The sequence below is a fragment of the Notolepis coatsorum genome, assembly GCF_963971535.1.
Source record: "Notolepis coatsorum genome assembly, chromosome: 4".
NCBI classification, from domain to species: Eukaryota; Metazoa; Chordata; class Actinopteri; order Aulopiformes; family Paralepididae; genus Notolepis; species Notolepis coatsorum.
The window spans coordinates 55561864-55579344 of NC_140168.1; the positions used below are offsets into that span (position 1 = coordinate 55561864).

Consider the following 17481-nt stretch of genomic DNA (forward strand, 5'->3'; position numbering starts at 1 on the left):
ACTCCTGCAACACGTAGAGCGGCTATGGAGCTTGGAACAAATGCCCTTTAAGAATGGAAAGAAAGACATTCGCTCTAAAGATGACATTTACGCCATTCACCTCCTCGAGACAGGGACCAAGAGAGTCCCGGTCAACGGCGTGTTGAGATACGCCACGCCACTCCTGCGGCGAGAAGGAATGCCTACTTTCCACGCCAAGACAGACGCCATAGAACGGTACCTGCTGAACACGGAGCGGCGCTTAGCCAAGAACCCCGCCCAAGAGAGTGTATACCGCGCTGAGATTGAGAAGCTCATCACAGCGGGACACGTCACAAAGATGGACATTAAAGAGGCTGACCAGACCACTGAATCGTGGTACGTGCCCCACCACAAGGTCCATCACAACGGTAAAGACCGCATAGTATTTAACTGCAGCTACCAGATCGGATCCCAAAATCTGAATAAAGAGTTACTGCCCGGTCCCACACTCGGCCCCTCCCTACTCGGCGTTCTACTCCGCTTCCGCCAGGAAAAGGTGGCCATCAGCGGGGACATTAAAGGAATGTTCCTGCAGGTGAGATTAGTAGAGGCGGACAAGCCCCTGTTACGGTTCCTATGGAGAGAGAAGCCAGGAGATGAGCACCCAGCCATCTACCAATGGGAAGTCCTCCCCTTCGGAACGACGTGCAGCCCCTGCTGTGCGACATTTGCACTACAGAAACATGTAGCAGAGGACCCAGCAGCGGACGAAGAGGTCCGACACCGCGTAAAGAACAGCTTCTACGTAGACAACTGTCTACAAAGCCTTTCAACCCAGGAAGAAGCCGAGGCTCTCCTGATTAAACTCCGCGCCTCATTGATCAAAGGCGGCTTTGATCTCAGGCAGTGGGCCAGCAGCGATCCGCAAGTACTGCGCAGCCTCTCCTCCGAGGACAAGGCAGCCAGCAGCGAGACCTGGATGGCTACAATCCCGGGAGAAGCCCAGGAGATGACCCTGGGATTGGTGTGGCGATTCAAAACAGATTCGCTTCACTACAGACACAAGCCCCTGACTACGGAGCAGGGAAGGCCGGCGGCGGCGCCGACCACCAGACGGAGTGTGTACACAACACTCGCCCGACAATATGACCCGCTAGGATGTATTCTACCGTACACCACCAGGGCAAAAATGATTGTACGAGCATTGTGGGACAAGGACCAGGGCTGGGACGACCCCATTCCCGCACACCTTGCATCCACCTGGAGAGAGTGGGAGATGGAGCTCCACTCACTCCCAGGCGTTAATATGCGCCGAAGCTACTTCCCACCCACGGTGAGGCCAGAGACATGTAAAATGGACTTACACGTCTTCAGTGACGCCTCAGAGGTTGCATACGGATCAGTAGCCTACTTGCGGGCCCAAGACCAGGGGGGAGAGATCTACACAGCATTTGTCCTCGCCCGCTCGAGAATAGCCCCACGCAAGCAACAATCTATCCCACGTCTAGAGCTCTGCGCAGCCCTAGCCGGAGCGCACCTAGCCACGCTCATCCAACGTGAGCTCACCATACCGGTGTCTAGAACAATCCTGTGGTCAGATTCCACGACGGTACTCGCCTGGATCAAATCGGACTCATGCAAGTACAAAGTCTTCGTGGGAGTCAGAGTCACCGAGATTCAAGACTTAACCGAAGAGTTAACCGGAGAAACAGAGTGGCGCTACGTTGATACAAAACAGAACCCAGCTGACGTCATCACCCGGGGGATGCCCCTGGATGACCTCACCCGTCGCAATGTCTACAGTGACGGCCCCGCATTCCTAAGACTCCCGGAAGGACAGTGGCCCATGCCTATCCCGAGGGAAGCAAGTCCAGAGGAGGTGGAAATTAAGAAGTCTGTGTTCTGTGGATTGAGCACCGTAGCCTCCACCGACCCTAACATAAACGATTGCACGTCCATAGAGAGTGCACAACAAAGAACATTCCTGCGGTACCACCCGGAGTGCAAGTCCCCCGCTGATATGTCAGCGGCTAACTACGAGGAAGCAGAATTGCTTCTACTGCAGCGAGCCCAGAGAGACTCGTTCCCCGATGAATTGGCCTGTCTACAGGGAGGAAAGCCCGTCCCATCCGACAGCAGATTAATTCACCTGGCCCCCGAGAGCGACGCTCACACCCTCATCAGAGTGGGTGGTCGCCTACGCAGAGCCCCCAATCTACCGGATGACATTAAATACCCGATCGTATTGAACAGCCGACACAAGGTCACAGAGCTGATTATAAAGAAATACGATGAGGATGTACATCACGCAGGAGCAGAAAGAGTCTTCGCGGAAATCAGACGTCGTTACTGGATCCTACAAGGAAGAGAGGCGGTACGACGCTTCCAACGAACATGTCTAGACTGCCGCAAGTGGCGCGCGCAGCCCAGCATACCAAGGATGGCTGACCTTCCTCCATGTCGCCTCCGAATCGGTGACAAGCCATTCCACTCAACGGGTATGGACTGCTTTGGCCCGCTGCACATAAAGAAAGGAAGAGGAACCGAGAAGCGGTGGGGTATTGTATTCAAATGCATGACCACCAGAGCGATACACATCGAGCTTCTCCCGACCATGAGCACAGACTCATTCCTTATGGCCTTCCGTAGATTCATATCACGGAAAGGAAGACCGTCTACCCTATTGTCCGATCATGGGACAAACTTTAAAGGCGGCGAAAGAGAGCTGAGAGAGAGCTTCCAAGCTATGGGCCCAGAACTTAAGACCCACCTCGCTCCAGCACAGGTTGATTTCCAATTCAACCCCCCAAACGCACCCCACTTCGGTGGCACTTGGGAACGAGAAGTGCGCTCCATAAAGACAGCCCTGTACGCAGTACTTGGGGCCCAGACTGTGGCGGAAGAAGTCCTAATGACAGTCCTCACGGAGATTGAGGGAGTACTTAACTCGAAGCCCCTCGGATATGTCTCCAGTGATGTGGCGGATATCGACCCAGTTACCCCCAACACACTCCTGATGGGGCGGCTAGATCCCACATTACCCCAGACAATGTACCGGCCTGAAGAAGCGAACGGCCGACGAATGTGGAGGTACAGCCAAGTATTAGCCGACAAGTTTTGGAACAGTTTCCTACTGCACTACCTACCGTCTCTACAGACCCGCCAGAAGTGGGTAAAGGAGAGAGACAATTTGACAGAAGGAACAGTCGTCATGATTATTGATCAATCACTGCCCAGAGCTATGTGGCCGGCCGGCCGCGTAAGCAAAGTGATCACCGGTGCCGACGGCAAGGTCCGAGCAGCTGAAGTGCTCGTCCAGGGTCGCACTTACACCCGTCCCGTGGCAAGGCTCATAGAACTGCCTCGACTCCCAGACACAATCGATGATGACCATGACCCTACAACCCTATGACTTTGTGAAGTTGACTGACCCCTACAGCAAACCCTTATGTGTAAATAGACAACGCGATTAATCTGTCTCCGTTTAACTGATTAGGTCTGGGTCTGAATATCCATTCTAGCCTACTGAACATCCCATAATAGTCTCCATTCTACTATTGGTCGAGACCTTGGTGCCAGGCTGCCATACCCCTCAGACCCAGTTCAAACGTACCGCTCGACATGTACGAACAAGTCCTAGTTCCGCGTAGGAATTTGGCTACCGCACCACTAATGGGACTATTTGTTCATAGTGCGTATATATACTGCGCTACTAAAGTAGGACTTTCTTTTCAGTCCAGTTTCTTACCCTCCAATAGAGTCACAGACGTAAAGCCTCCCCGCGATGCCACGTGTGGGAGTAAGGCCAAGTTCGGCCTACCATCGGTATTGAGACATCGTGTATATTAATATTTGAATAGTCATATTTGGCACTATATCGTCGAGTTGGACGTAGTCTATTAAGCTAATAATAGTCTGTTAATATATAGTGCTTCGTGCGGTGAGAATACTACCGTAGTCAGTACCCCATCGTTTCGGGCAGAGAACTGGCTGCTTACCCAGGGTGGTTGACCCTATGTGAAGCTGCACCCGAGGAGCCCCAGAGCCGACGAGCGAGTGGACCTGTATACCGGATTATTCTACCGACGACAGCCCGCCTTCCCAGGCACGGATTATGCTTTGGATACTTTGATTATTCTATGGATAAAGACCCCCGACACTACCGTGTGTTGGAACCCCCCCCCTGGAGAGGACGCAAGGTGAGGAGACGCTCTGCAAGACGAGGTCTCTCCACATCTCTCCCCCGTGGACCGGAGAGAGCCGGCCCACAAAGAGTCCACCTGCTTTCATCTGTGGTCCAAGGATCGCCGGCGCATTGAACGGCACTACAGTGGGTTCACCTGGGATACCCTTGGCCGGACGAGGCAGCTGGATTCTACCCCCCCCCCCCTCCTACTCCTGTCGGCTTACAAGCGACCGGATTAACCCCCTCTAGTGTATCCAGCCTATAATCATTAAAGTATCATTGCTGTTATTCCTTAACTATTCCAGGTCGTATATTTACCACCTACGCCTTCAGAGATTGGACATTATCTATTGATATACCGACGAATACTCCTTGCCATAAAAGTGCATACTATTTCAATTCATAAATGTAATTAAGTGATTAAGTGTTTATTCTACACACCATCGCTGTGTAGGAAATAAAGACCTGTTTCTAATTCGTACATTTGTGTTGGATCCGTTTCATCTACGTGAGAGTGTTCATGATAATATATTTATGCCGTGTACTGGGTGGCCGAATATTAAGTACAAAGGTAGTGGTAGTAAGTATCATATCTAGTAATACAGTCAGGGAATTGTACCCCTCAGTTACAAAGTGTGTTAAAGCCTGTTGTTTACAGTGTATGAAACGTGTTAAAGCTGTTGTTTACAGTGTATGAAGTGTGTTAAAGCGTGTTGTTTACAGTGTATGAAACGTGTTAAAGCTGTTGTTTACAGTGTATGAAGTGTGTTAAAGCGTGTTGTTTACAGTGTATGAAGAGTGTTAAAGCTGTTGTTTACAGTTTACAGTGTATGAAATGTGTTAAAGCGTGTTGTTTACAGTTTACAGTGTATGAAGCGTGTTAAAGCGTGTTGTTTACAGTGTATGAAATGTGTTAAAGCGTGTTGTTTACAGTTTACAGTGTATGAAACGTGTTAAAGCTGTTGTTTACAGTGTATGAAGTGTGTTAAAGCGTGTTGTTTACAGTGTATGAAACGTGTTAAAGCTGTTGTTTACAGTGTATGAAGTGTGTTAAAGCGTGTTGTTTACAGTTTACAGTGTATGAAGCGTGTTAAAGCATGTTGTTTACAGTGTATGAAGCGTGTTAAAGCTGTTGTTTACAGTTTACAGTGTATGAAGTGTGTTAACACTTTGATCGCCGGGGTTAAATTCATAATTTACCATCCCTCGCCAGTAGGGATGCTCGATATTGGCTTTTTTACCGATACCGATATTCCGATATTGTCCAACTCTTAATTTCCGATACCGATATCAACCGATATCAACCGATACCGATATATGCAGGGTTTCCCCATCCAAAAAACTGAATAATTTCAGGTAACTAATAATTTCACTGGATATATATATAACAAATATTGTTATTGTTTTTTTGTTTGTTTTTAAACCGATACCGATATTTTCCGATATCACATTTTACTGCCGATATCGGCCGATAATATCGGTCGGCCGATAATATCGGACATCCCTACTCGCCAGCCCTATTTAACATGGAGAAGTTCCCCTTCTTTGCAGGGCTATAACTTTTTAAATTGTATTGCTAAATTGACATTACCATGGCCCATTCAAAGTCCTATATCTATTGTTCAGGGTGTAGCAACGTTATACTTTTTCATTCACATATTCATACTAAAATACGGTCTAAAGTATAAGTATGTTTTTATCGTTTTCTGCAGCTTTCTCCAGAACGTGATTTATAGCCCTAAATGCATTATATTGATGATTGTATACAGTTTGATAGCAATCGGCGCGAGATAAAAGATTTCAACTGCACATACTTCTAGAAGTTACTACGTATGATCTGATGTTGACCGGATGGGCGGGGGGTCGTTTATAATTCCGTGGGCAACGTTATATCATTCATCTAGTGTGGGTGATATGATCATTAGAGCAGTTAGTATAGAAGACATTACAAAATAACGCTGAAACTCACCGTAGCTTCCTCTCGCCGTTGGGAGATGAGCGTGGAACAGAATTTTTTTCTATTATGGGATGTAGAAATACCCGATCCATTTCCAGGTTGTATAATAGTATATACGTCCAAATAATGTTGTTTATCGAGTTATTGGCAACGGATCGATATCCATTGTGTCGAGCTCGAGTCCCGGGACCTATAGCGAGTGATCGTACCAAATTGAAATGAGCACCAGCTTCCACTTCCCTGTTTCTTCCCTGGGCGATCCGCCGATCGGCCACCAGATGGCGCTCTTGAACCGTTAGAGAGTTGACAGGGGCTCACCAGTACATATAATGTCTCCGGGGGAGAAATATGATTTCGATCACAGATCTTTTTTTACAGTGTATGAAGTGTGTTGTTTACAGTGTATGAAACGTGTTAAAGCGTGTTGTTTACAGTTTACAGTGTATGAAGCGTGTTAAAGCTGTTGTTTACAGTTTACAGTGTATGAAATGTGTTAAAGCGTGTTGTTTACAGTTTACAGTGTATGAAATGTGTTAAAGCGTGTTGTTTACAGTGTATGAAGTGTGTTAAAGCGCGTTGTTTACAGTGTATGAATTGTGTTAAAGCATGTTGTTTACAGTTTACAGTGTATGAAGTGTGTTAAAGCGTGTTGTTTACAGTTTACAGTGTATGAAGTGTGTTAAAGCGTGTTGTTTACAGTGTATGAAGTGTGTTAAAGCGTGTTGTTTACAGTTTACAGTGTATGAAGTGTGTTAAAGCGTGTTGTTTACAGTTTACAGTGTATGAAGTGTGTTAAAGCCTGTTGTTTACAGTGTATGAAACGTGTTAAAGCTGTTGTTTACAGTGTATGAAGTGTGTTAAAGCGTGTTGTTTACAGTGTATGAAACGTGTTAAAGCTGTTGTTTACAGTGTATGAAGTGTGTTAACGCGTGTTGTTTACAGTGTATGAAGAGTGTTAAAGCTGTTGTTTACAGTTTACAGTGTATGAAATGTGTTAAAGCGTGTTGTTTACAGTTTACAGTGTATGAAATGTGTTAAAGCGTGTTGTTTACAGTTTACAGTGTATGAAGCGTGTTAAAGCGTGTTGTTTACAGTGTATGAAATGTGTTAAAGCGTGTTGTTTACAGTTATATTTCGTATTGCATCGCGTCCCGCTCTGAGCCTTACGAGATACTTCTATCTCCTGTGATACCTAATGTATCTCCCACGAACAAAAAACACATGCACCCCACCTGTATGGGGCCCCGCCCCTTATGGTGGTATTACCCATATAACCATGACTCTGGTCATGAAACACCCTTCCTCTATTTTCGTCCCAGCGTACTGGATGCTTGCACCATACGAGCTAGCGGAATGAAAAGATTAAGGAAGATTAATAATGTTGAGGGCTTACCGGAGGATTGTGTTTCCCTGGATTCTCCGGAGCTTGTTTCGACGACGCAGACCTATGCTGGTGGTTCCTCGGCTGACGGCGACGGACCGAGGGGCAGCGTACAAGGTTTGGCTAACGGGTCGGCTTGTACAAAGGTGAGGTCTGTGTCAGTAGGCGTCAATGTCGGTGTTGGTCGTGCTGTGGAGTATGTTTCGGCACCAGGGCCGGGGCGGCTTGGCGATCGTTCCACTGTAGTGGGCGATGTCTTGGCGATCCTGGAACATGCTGTTGACGCTAATGCTACTGCTACTGCTAATGCTAATGCTACTGCTGCTTCTTCTGCTAACGCTGATGTTGACGCTGGAATGTCTAATAATCCCCGCCGCGGGATTCCGCTTTTCCCTCCTCTTGCCACCTTCATTGATGAAGATCAGTCGGTGGTGGGTGTGGGGGGGTTCGCTGAGCTCTATTTACCTTTTTTGCGGGTGAAGGGGCTGACGACGGGGTGCAGCCCGGGGGTACCTTGGCTAAGTAGCCAGGTAGCTTCTTTTTTGTGCCCAGGCGGGGATGAACAACGTTCCGCCCGGCCGTTGCTTGATAGCATGTCGGCTCGGAGGGTGGCAGTATGGACGAATGAGTGGTATACTGCTGCAGGATGGCATTTAGCGGCGGCCAGTGTTGTGGCTCAGCTGGCTACTTTCCTATCCAAGATGGCGTCGGGTTGTAGGTCTTTGGGTCCAACCGACACTATGAACGTGATTCATGTTTGTGGTGTTATAGAGATCTTGACTCAGTCGCAAGCTATAACTGCGGGGAGGATTCGGATGCTATCGACTTTGGTTGTTAGGCATCTTTGGTTGGAGCAGTCTCCTCTTGGGGAAGAGGATAGGTTTTCTCTCCTCACGACTCCTTTTTCCACAGATAGTCTTTTTGGGCGTTCTGTGGAGGCGCAGGCGGTTTTTGATTCGGGTCCTACACCGCCTCACGCTGTGCAGCCAGGGGTGGGAGCACGGTCTCGTCAACGACTGTGGCGAGATCCTCGACAGGCGGCCATGTTTCCCCCTCCAGTGGTGCCCTGGTTGGAGAATCGACAGGGTTTCGCAAGGCCGACATGCCTCCCACTCCCGTCAAACCGGCAGTGGTCTGCAAAGGAGAGGCTGGCGTGATTTGAGTGGTAGCAATATCACTGCAGGGCTTCGGCGTGTAGGAGCCCATGGGGTCCTCAGGCCTTGCGTGTCTGGCTGCGGAACGGCTCCTCAGCGTGTGCTGGAGGGGTGTTCAGGGGGTGAGTGTGTGTCCACAAGTTTGATGACCGCTCCTCCCGTATCAAACCGGCCCTTTCTGTCGGGGTCCCCCCTTGGGTGCTTTGCACGACGGGGGGGACCGGGCCAACTATCTGCTGTTCCTTGCGGCCCAGCGTCAGTTGACGGCGGGGGCGCTGTGGGATTATATTCACATATGGCGACGGGAATGTCCCTTGAATCGGTGGATGAGGAGAACGTTAGAGGCGGGGCTGGTTTTGCAGTTTGCGCGGCCCCATCCTCCGTTCTCAGGTTTGGTGCCGACCCTATTGTTAGGGTCGGGCGCGGTGACAGCCCTGGCCGACGAGATTCAATCTCTGTTGGCGAAGCAGGCCGTCGTTGTGGTCCCGAGAGAGGACGCAATGTCAGGCGTCTACTCCCGTTATTTTCTGGTGCCCAAGAAAACTGGGGGGGTCAGACCTATACTGAATCTGTCCATGTTCAATTGGTTGATTGTAGTGAGACCGTTCAGGATGTTGACCGTCCGACTCCTTCTGCTTGCTGTCAGGAGGGGGGACTGGTTCACCTCCATAGACCTGAAGGATGCGTATTTTCACATACCCATTTTCCCTCCTCACAGGAAGTTCCTACGGTTCCTGTTTCAGGGCGTAGCGTACGAGTACCACAGAATGCCGTTCGGTTATTCTCTGGCTCCCCGCACATTCACCAAGTGCGTGGCGGCTGCTCTGGGGCCTTTACGTCGTCGGGGGATACGAGTTCTGTTCTATCTCGACGACATTCTGCTCCTCAGCCGTTCAGAGGAGGTTGCCAGGTCTCATACTCGACTGGTGGTGGAATTCCTCACCAGCCTGGGTTTTGCTGTGAATTGGAAGAAGAGTACCCCTCTTCCCAGTCAACAGGTGGAGTACTTGGGCTTGACATTGAGGTCGAAGCCCATGCTTGCGACCCTCTCGGAGCAGCGTCGGGGGGATCTCCGTCACGCGCTCGGGGGTTTCCGTCTGGGAGGGACGGTTACGGCGCTGCAGGTGATGCGTCTGCTGGGCCTTATGTCGGCGGCCCACACGGTGGTTCCTCTTGGCCTCCTCTTTATGAGGCGGATACAGAGGTGGTTTCTCTCTTTGAGAATAGATCCGGTGTGGGGCAAAGGGAGACGGTTGACGGTTCCTTTGTCGATATGGGGGGATCTCGCCCACTGGGGGAGGCTGGGTATCCTCTCCGCTGGGGTCCCCATGGGCAGCAGTGGCTCCCACGTCACGGTTTTCACCGACGCCTCTCTCACAGGTTGGGGAGGGGCGTTTCGGACCCACGCAGTGGGGGGCAGCTGGACGGGTCATGCCGACCCAGCTGTCCTGCATATCAATGTGTTGGAGTTGAAGGCGGTCCTCCTGGTCCTCAAACGGCTCGGCCACCTGGTGGTAGGCGAACATGTTTTGATCAGGACGGACAATGTGACGGCGGCGGCGTATATCAACAGGCAGGGTGGGACTCGTTCCGCCCGCCTGCTCCGGGTGGCGCGCGAACTGTTGCTATGGGCATCCCGCAGGCTGCGCAGTCTGCGGGCGCTCCACGTTCCTGGTACGGAAAATGTGGCGGCGGATATAATGTCTCGGGGCGGTCCTCGTCGCGACGAGTGGGAACTCCGCCCCGACATAGTCAGACAGATCTGGGATCGGTTCGGGGAGGCCTCGGTAGATCTGTTTGCGTGCCGACGTTCTCACAAGTGCCCCTTGTGGTTCTCGCTCAGTCGAGCGGATCATCCCCCCTTGGGGGTGGATGCCTTCTCGACCTTTCCGTGGCCGCCCGGTCTTCTGTACGCCTTCCCTCCTGTACAGCTGTTGAGTCAGCTGTTGGAGCGGATACGGAGGGAGCGCAGGACGGTGATCCTGGTCGCGCCGGACCGGGGCACGTCAGTGTGGTTCCCGGTCTTAATCCAGCTTCTGGTCGCTCCTCCTTGGGTCATTCCGTGGTCAGCGACGGCCCTCTCGCAGCACAACGGAGTGCTTGTCCAGCCTCCGGTGTTGGGTCAACGCCTGGTGGTGTGGCTGGTGGGAGGGTGAGTCTGGAGAGGATGGATCCCGCAGTGGTTGATACCATCCGGTGTGCGCATGCTCCCTCCACTGTCGCGGTTTACGCGGGCAGGTGGCGTGCGTTCCAAGAATGGTGTAAGGGGGGGGGGCTGGGACCCAGTCTCCTGCCCCCTGGATGCTGTTCTGGGTTATCTCCAGTCTCTCCTTGATAGACTGTCGGCTTCGACAGTGAGGGTATATGCAGCAGCTATATCCTCCTATCATGAGGGATTTGAGGGGGATGTCTTGTTCAGCCACCCTCTTGTGAAGCGTTTCCTGCTTGGCGCTCGACGCGTTAAGCCGGTGCAACGCTCCTTGGCTCCGACTTGGGATCTTCAATTGGTCCTCGGTCGGTTGTCCTTGGCCCCGTTTGAGCCGCTCGAGCAGGCGCCGTTGGGACGGCTGTCTTTTAAGACCGCGTTCCTACTGGCTGTCACTTCCGCTAAACGCGTGGGTGAGCTCTGTGCTCTCTCGGTACGTCCAGAGTGCCTGTCTTTTCGGACCGATTGCGGTGCCACTCTGCGACCTAATCCTGCTTTCGTGCCTAAGAATATCCGGAGTTCCTTCCGCTCCCGGGATATTGTGGTTCAGGCTTTTCGTCCTCCTCCTCACACTAGTGAGTTAGATGCGGGCCTTCACCTGTCATGTCCAGTCCGTGCTTTGGGGTTTTACCTCAGCCGTACTCAGGACTTCAGGGTTACCGACCAGCTTTTTGTCTGTTACGGTGGGGCTCGTGCTGGTAAGGCACTGTCGAAGCAGCGCCTGTCCCATTGGTTGTGCGAGGGTATTGCCCTCTGCTACACGTTGGCTGGGCAGGATCCCCCTGGGGGCGTCAGGGCGCACTCCACTCGTGGGGTGGCTGCCTCTGCCGCTCTCCTGGGTGGGGCCTCGGTGGAGGACATCTGTGCTGCAGCTTCATGGTCCTCACCGGGCCCCTTTGTAAGGTTTTACCTCATGGACATGACCGGGGGTTCTGTCTCCCAGGCGGTTCTGGGATCTGTGGCCTTTCCTGCTTCCCGTCCTTTGGTCGGGTAGAAGGAGTGTATGGGTATGGGCCGCAGTGTGTTGAGTCACACGTGGTTCCGCCTGTACGGTGTGTTCAAGGGGTTCTGGCTCCCTCTTGTTCGCATTCAGGTGGAGTTGACTGCGCCCCCCCTTCGTTAGGAAGGATGGGGTGACAGAGCTCCCCGCACCCCTTGATGTGGGCTTACGGGTCCTCAGGGGGTACATCTGTCGGGTCTCGCGCCCGCTCTTCCCCATTATCTCGTAAGGCTCAGAGCGGGACGCGATGCAATACGAAATATAACGATAGGTTATGTAGATAACCTAGTTATATTAGTATTGGCTAAGCGTCCCGCTCTGCGCGCCCTGAGTTCCCTCTTGAGGGATCTTTTCCTGGGACGGGTTTTTGGCGAGGAAGGGTGTTTCATGACCAGAGTCATGGTTATATGGGTAATACCACCATAAGGGGCGGGGCCCCATACAGGTGGGGTGCATGTGTTTTTTGTTCGTGGGAGATACATTAGGTATCACAGGAGATAGAAGTATCTCGTAAGGCTCAGAGCGGGACGCTTAGCCAATACTAATATAACTAGGTTATCTACATAACCTATCGTTTACAGTGTATGAAATGTGTTAATGCGTGTTGTTTACAGTGTATGAAATGTGTTAAAGCGTGTTGTTTACAGTGTATGAAGTGTGTTAAAGCTGTTGTTTACAGTGTATGAAGCATGTTAAAGCGTTTTGTTTACAGTGTATGAAGTGTGTTAAAGCGTGTTGTTTACAGTGTATGAAATGTGTTAAGCGTGTTGTTTATCCCCCCCCCATGCTGCTATGATGCCTGAATTTCCCCAAGGGGATCAATAAAGGAATATTTTATCTTATCTTATCTTTACAGTTTCCAGTGTATGAAGCGTGTTAAAGCATTTTACCAAAGCGCGTTGTTTACAGTTTACAGTGTATGCCGCCACGGTGACATGACTCAGATAATCTCGGATAAATTGGAGTCAACAGATCATGCCAGAGTTTCCTACTTGGAACTCCGACTTTGAGGGCCGTTCTATTGTATTTTTCCTAGTAGGAAGTAGAATATTTCTTTCCTAGTTCTGACTTGAACGCACCATTACTCTATATTGGAACTCAGCCGAGCATGCCTACTTCCTCCCTAACAGGATACTCACAGTGACAGACCGGCTTGGGCGTGTCCCATTTGCCCATCTTATTGCAGTGTGTAGAGTTCCGTCCCATGAGGATGAAGCCGGGCAGGCAGCTGTAGTGAAGCACCGTGCCCTCCACCGCGGGCCCCGGGGGCCACTCTGACACACGGCCATTTTCCAGGGAGGTCCACACCCGTGCACACAGCAACACTGGGAGGGATGCACACGCACGCACGCACGCACGCACGCACGCACGCACACACACACACACACACACACACACACACACACACACACACACACACACACACACACACACACACACACACACACACACACACACACACACACACACACACACACCAATACGATTAGATACATGGCTCTGGTGGTAAGGAGTTTATTCACAGGTGAAGTTTGGATAAATATGTACACATGCATTTTATGACAGTGAGACAGAGAGAGACAGAGAGGGAGAGAGAGAGAGAGAGAGAGAGAGAGAGAGAGAGAGAGAGAGAGAGAGAGAGAGAGAGAGAGAGAGAGAGAGAGAGAGAGAGAGAGAGAGAGAGAGAGAGAGAGAAATAAAAGATTATGTGATTTTCTTCTTTTGCGGAACCTACAAATGGCATTTTCCGGGGGAACTTCATTTTACCCTGTTTGAAATCACAGCATAGCAACAAGAGGCGAACACAGGAAGCCATTTAAACCACAGACATTGTGGCAGTTCTATGATCAGCAGTTGTTAGAAACATTTTACTTAAGCCCATAATTGCCAAACCGACTACCTCTTATTCACAAAGACAGCCTAAGAAGTGAAAGACATTGAAAGCTACTGGGAGACACTGGGTTCTGGGTGGTTGTACTGGGAGTGCAGGGAACACAACAGTGGAAATACTGACAACAGTGTTGAGTGGAAGAATGTACGTGTAATCTTTGGATTAAGTACACATCACATTACAGTACATAACACTTTAACAGGCTTTCCAAAAGGTGTTTGATGTGATTACGTTTCCATTTTCAGTGATTACATTATCGCATTACCACATGCATTATTGATATGAATTCAGAAGTTAAAATTGTTTAACCTCTTAACAAGCGGGCAGAAAAGTGGCAATTTCTTTACTTGAACTGCATACTTAAGAGAGAGAGAGAGAGAGAGAAAAAATTATGTGATTTTCTTCACCAGCCGCCACTGGGCTAATGGTTCGAGGGAAAGCGTGGCTCAGAGGACAACCCTGCCTAGAAGACCTAGAGACCGGTGTGGAGCATATTTTGCCTTGATTGATTGATTGATTGATTGATTGAAAAGTTTATTAACAGATTGCAGAATGGGTACAGTACAGTACAGCTCAATACATACAATTGTTAAGGTGATGCAGACCAGAGAAAGACTTTCGTCTTGTTTACATCAGGGTCCCCCATTTTCAATGCATCATAACATATATGACATACATGACATACAGATAGACAGTACTGCTACATCTATACATTTATGACATATCAGATTTGCAAATACAGTACTGTGTAAAAAGTGTCCAGAAAAAGAGTGTATATACATTTGACGTAGAAACTGTACATTGGAGGAGGTTGGGTGGGTGGGGTGGGGTCGGGTGGGTGGGGGCTGTACATTGGAGGTGGGGGGGGGGGGGGTTTGGGTAGGGGGGGGGCACTGTACACTGTACATTGGAATACTGACAAAGCCATACTTGGTCATTTACTGTACAACTGGGTTAGGGCATTTGTAGGGGCCAGTTTCGAATTGCAGTCTCCCGTAGGTGTTCTTTGAGAGTGTTTTTAAAAGTGGGTAGTGATTCACATCCCTTTACAGCTTTGGTAGGGCGTTCCACATTGATGTGGCATAATTGCGAAATGTGTTTAGTCCCTTGTTTGAGCCGAATCTGGGTTTAACATGATTTGTGGAGCTCCCTCTGGTGTTGTGATCGTGGTATTCACTGACCTTTGGGAAGTATTTTGACATGTACATGGGTACCTTGGTCGCGTAGTGTATCTTGTAGACCAGGCCCATTGCAAGTTGCTGTACTCTGTCGTCTACTCTAAGCCATCCTAGGTTGTCAAAGTGGGCAGGGGTGAGGTGGGTTCTAGGAGTCAGGTCAAGCAGTAGTCTGACTAGCTTGTTTTGAGATGTTTGTAATTAGTTTTTTAGTGCCTTTGAGGTGCTTTGGTACCATGAGGTGCAAGCATAGTCGTAGTGCCAGAGTCTTTTTTTTTATCCACTTTTTCTCCCATTTTCTATATTTTCTCCCATCCCAATTTCGTATCATCCAATTCAACCCTCCCCTGTCACAAACGCTGTTTCTTGCCTCCCACAAGCCGGCTGCAATGTGGACTAAGTCATACATAGCACAAGTCCCCTCCGGTACTTGAGGTAACAGCAGTCGCATCTTTTCACCTGCGCAGCTCGATCTCTCAGTGGCGAGGAGTAACGCGTGGGAGGCTCACGCTGCCCCAGACACTTCCTGATTCTACTGCGCAGGCGCACCAACCGACCTGTAGGAGTCGCTGTCCACAACGCCCGATCCCCACCCATCAGTTTCCCACCCCCTAATACGGCCAATTAGTATGAACGACCAGCTAAACTGAAAGCAATGTGGAGCGCTGGGCTCGAACAGGCAAGCCCAGCGTCTCCGTCATTCGTGGCGAGCGCCTTGCCCACTACGCCACGTAGCTGCCCTCGTAGTGCCAGAGTCTTCAGGGTATTCTTGTTTACCAGAGAGGAGATCCGGTACAAGAATCGAGTTCGTTGGTTGACTTTTTTTATTACATTGGATGCCATTTTGTCACAGGAAAGATTAGCCTCTAGGATGGAACCCAGGTAGGTAATTTCATCTTTCCTTGTGACAATATTGTCACCCACTGTAACCGAGAAGCCGTCAGTCTTGATGAGTTTGTTATTTGAACCGAAGAGAATTAATGGACTCTGTTTTGCCCATGTGTAATGATAGTTTTTGTCGGCGAGCCATATGCAGATTTTGCCTAGTTCCGAGCTGAGGGCTTTTTCAACCTGTAACTTGTTCTTGTCAGAGACCAGCAGGGCTGAGTCGTCCGCAAACAGGAACAAGTTGCAGTCACAAGCTGACGACATGTCATTTGCATGAATTAGGAATAGTAGCGGTCCTAGTATGCTTCCTTGCGGAACACCACAGCTCACTGTGAGGGGGGGGGGATAGGGTACCGTTTACCTCCACCATTTGTTCTCTCCCCTCCAGGTAGGATTGTATCCAGCTCACTGATAGACTGTCATTATCATTGCTGACAGTGAGGCATAGAGCACTTTAATCATATGTAGAAATTCCTTTCCAAGTCCCATAGCCTCCAGTACCATCCAAAGATATGACCACTCTAGTCTATCGAATGCCTTCATGGCATCTAAAGACAGAACCGTGGCCGGAGTTATATTGTCCTTACTGTTGTCAATTACATGTAATAATCTCCTGAGATAATCTGTGGCTAAGTGTCCCAGAATAAATCCGGTTTGATCACAGTGTACCAGCACCGTCATATACTTCTGCAGACGACGGGCTAGTACTTTGGCAAAAGAAAATGTATCGCCCCCGAGAAGACTCAGGGGCCTATAGCTGCCACAGTCATTGGGGTTGTTGTCCTTTTTGAGTAGTAAAGAAATTAAAGCCATATTCACATCTCTCGAGAATCCCTCCTGTTCAATGGCGTGTTCAATCATCTCGAGCAACAATGGGCCCAACTGGGCCCAGAATGCTAAGTATAATTCAGGTGGAATCCCATCCCAGCCTTACCCCTCTGCATTTCAACCATTGTCTCGCTGAGTTCTGTAAGAGTGATTGGTCGACTTCCGGTTTGCAACGTTCTGGTGAGCAGCCACATGAAAGAGCTCCCGGTCAATGAATATCAAAAAAAGGAAGTAAAACAATTCAAAACAAAATAAAAAGTGAAGATTCAAGGACAAAAGAAAGAAGGAAGAATGAACACGAGGACAAATGAAAGAAAAGCAACCCCAGATGAAGTAAATACTGTACATCGATGGAAAAGACTCAACACGAGGCAAGGATGCAACAGGTAGAACAAGCTAGCGGGACGCTGAATGTCAATGCAGAGAAACTACAGGCTAACATGAACTAGCTTACAAGCTAACATAGAAGCTAACCAGGCCACCACGCAGATTGGATTAGGAGCAATGCGGACCATACAAGGTAACACTGAAAAAATCCAACGGAGGTGGCAATGAAGCGTCGGAGCTATGTAGAAATAAAGAAAACTCAGAAAAAGAAAGGAACCAGGTCCCGACAACGTGCAGGAGGCGGCGAAGGGACACGGCGCGGAGAGGATGGAAGGTGCCGGGAGGGGAAGGAGAGAGGCCTACACTGATGCAGAGGATGGAGACGGCGCGCAGGTGGACCAGAACCGAGAGACGAGGATGAGGAGAGGAGGACGGGAGGAGGAAAAGAGGGGACCTGAACCGATTCAAAGCAGATCAACTATGAAGAACGACAAAGGGACACGAGAAAGGGGCATGAAGGGACACGG

General features: G+C 49.8%; 1 protein-coding gene across 1 annotated transcript in view; it reads right to left on the reverse strand.

The window, feature by feature from the left end:
- The window catches only part of gabbr1b (gamma-aminobutyric acid (GABA) B receptor, 1b), a gene marked incomplete at both ends in the record, with an annotated part of 304126 nt that overhangs the window by 221451 nt on the left and 65194 nt on the right, over positions 1-17481 (reverse strand). The window contains 1 exon segment of the mRNA XM_084311948.1: positions 12985-13170. Within this exon segment, the coding sequence (XP_084168074.1) occupies positions 12985-13170 (186 nt within the window).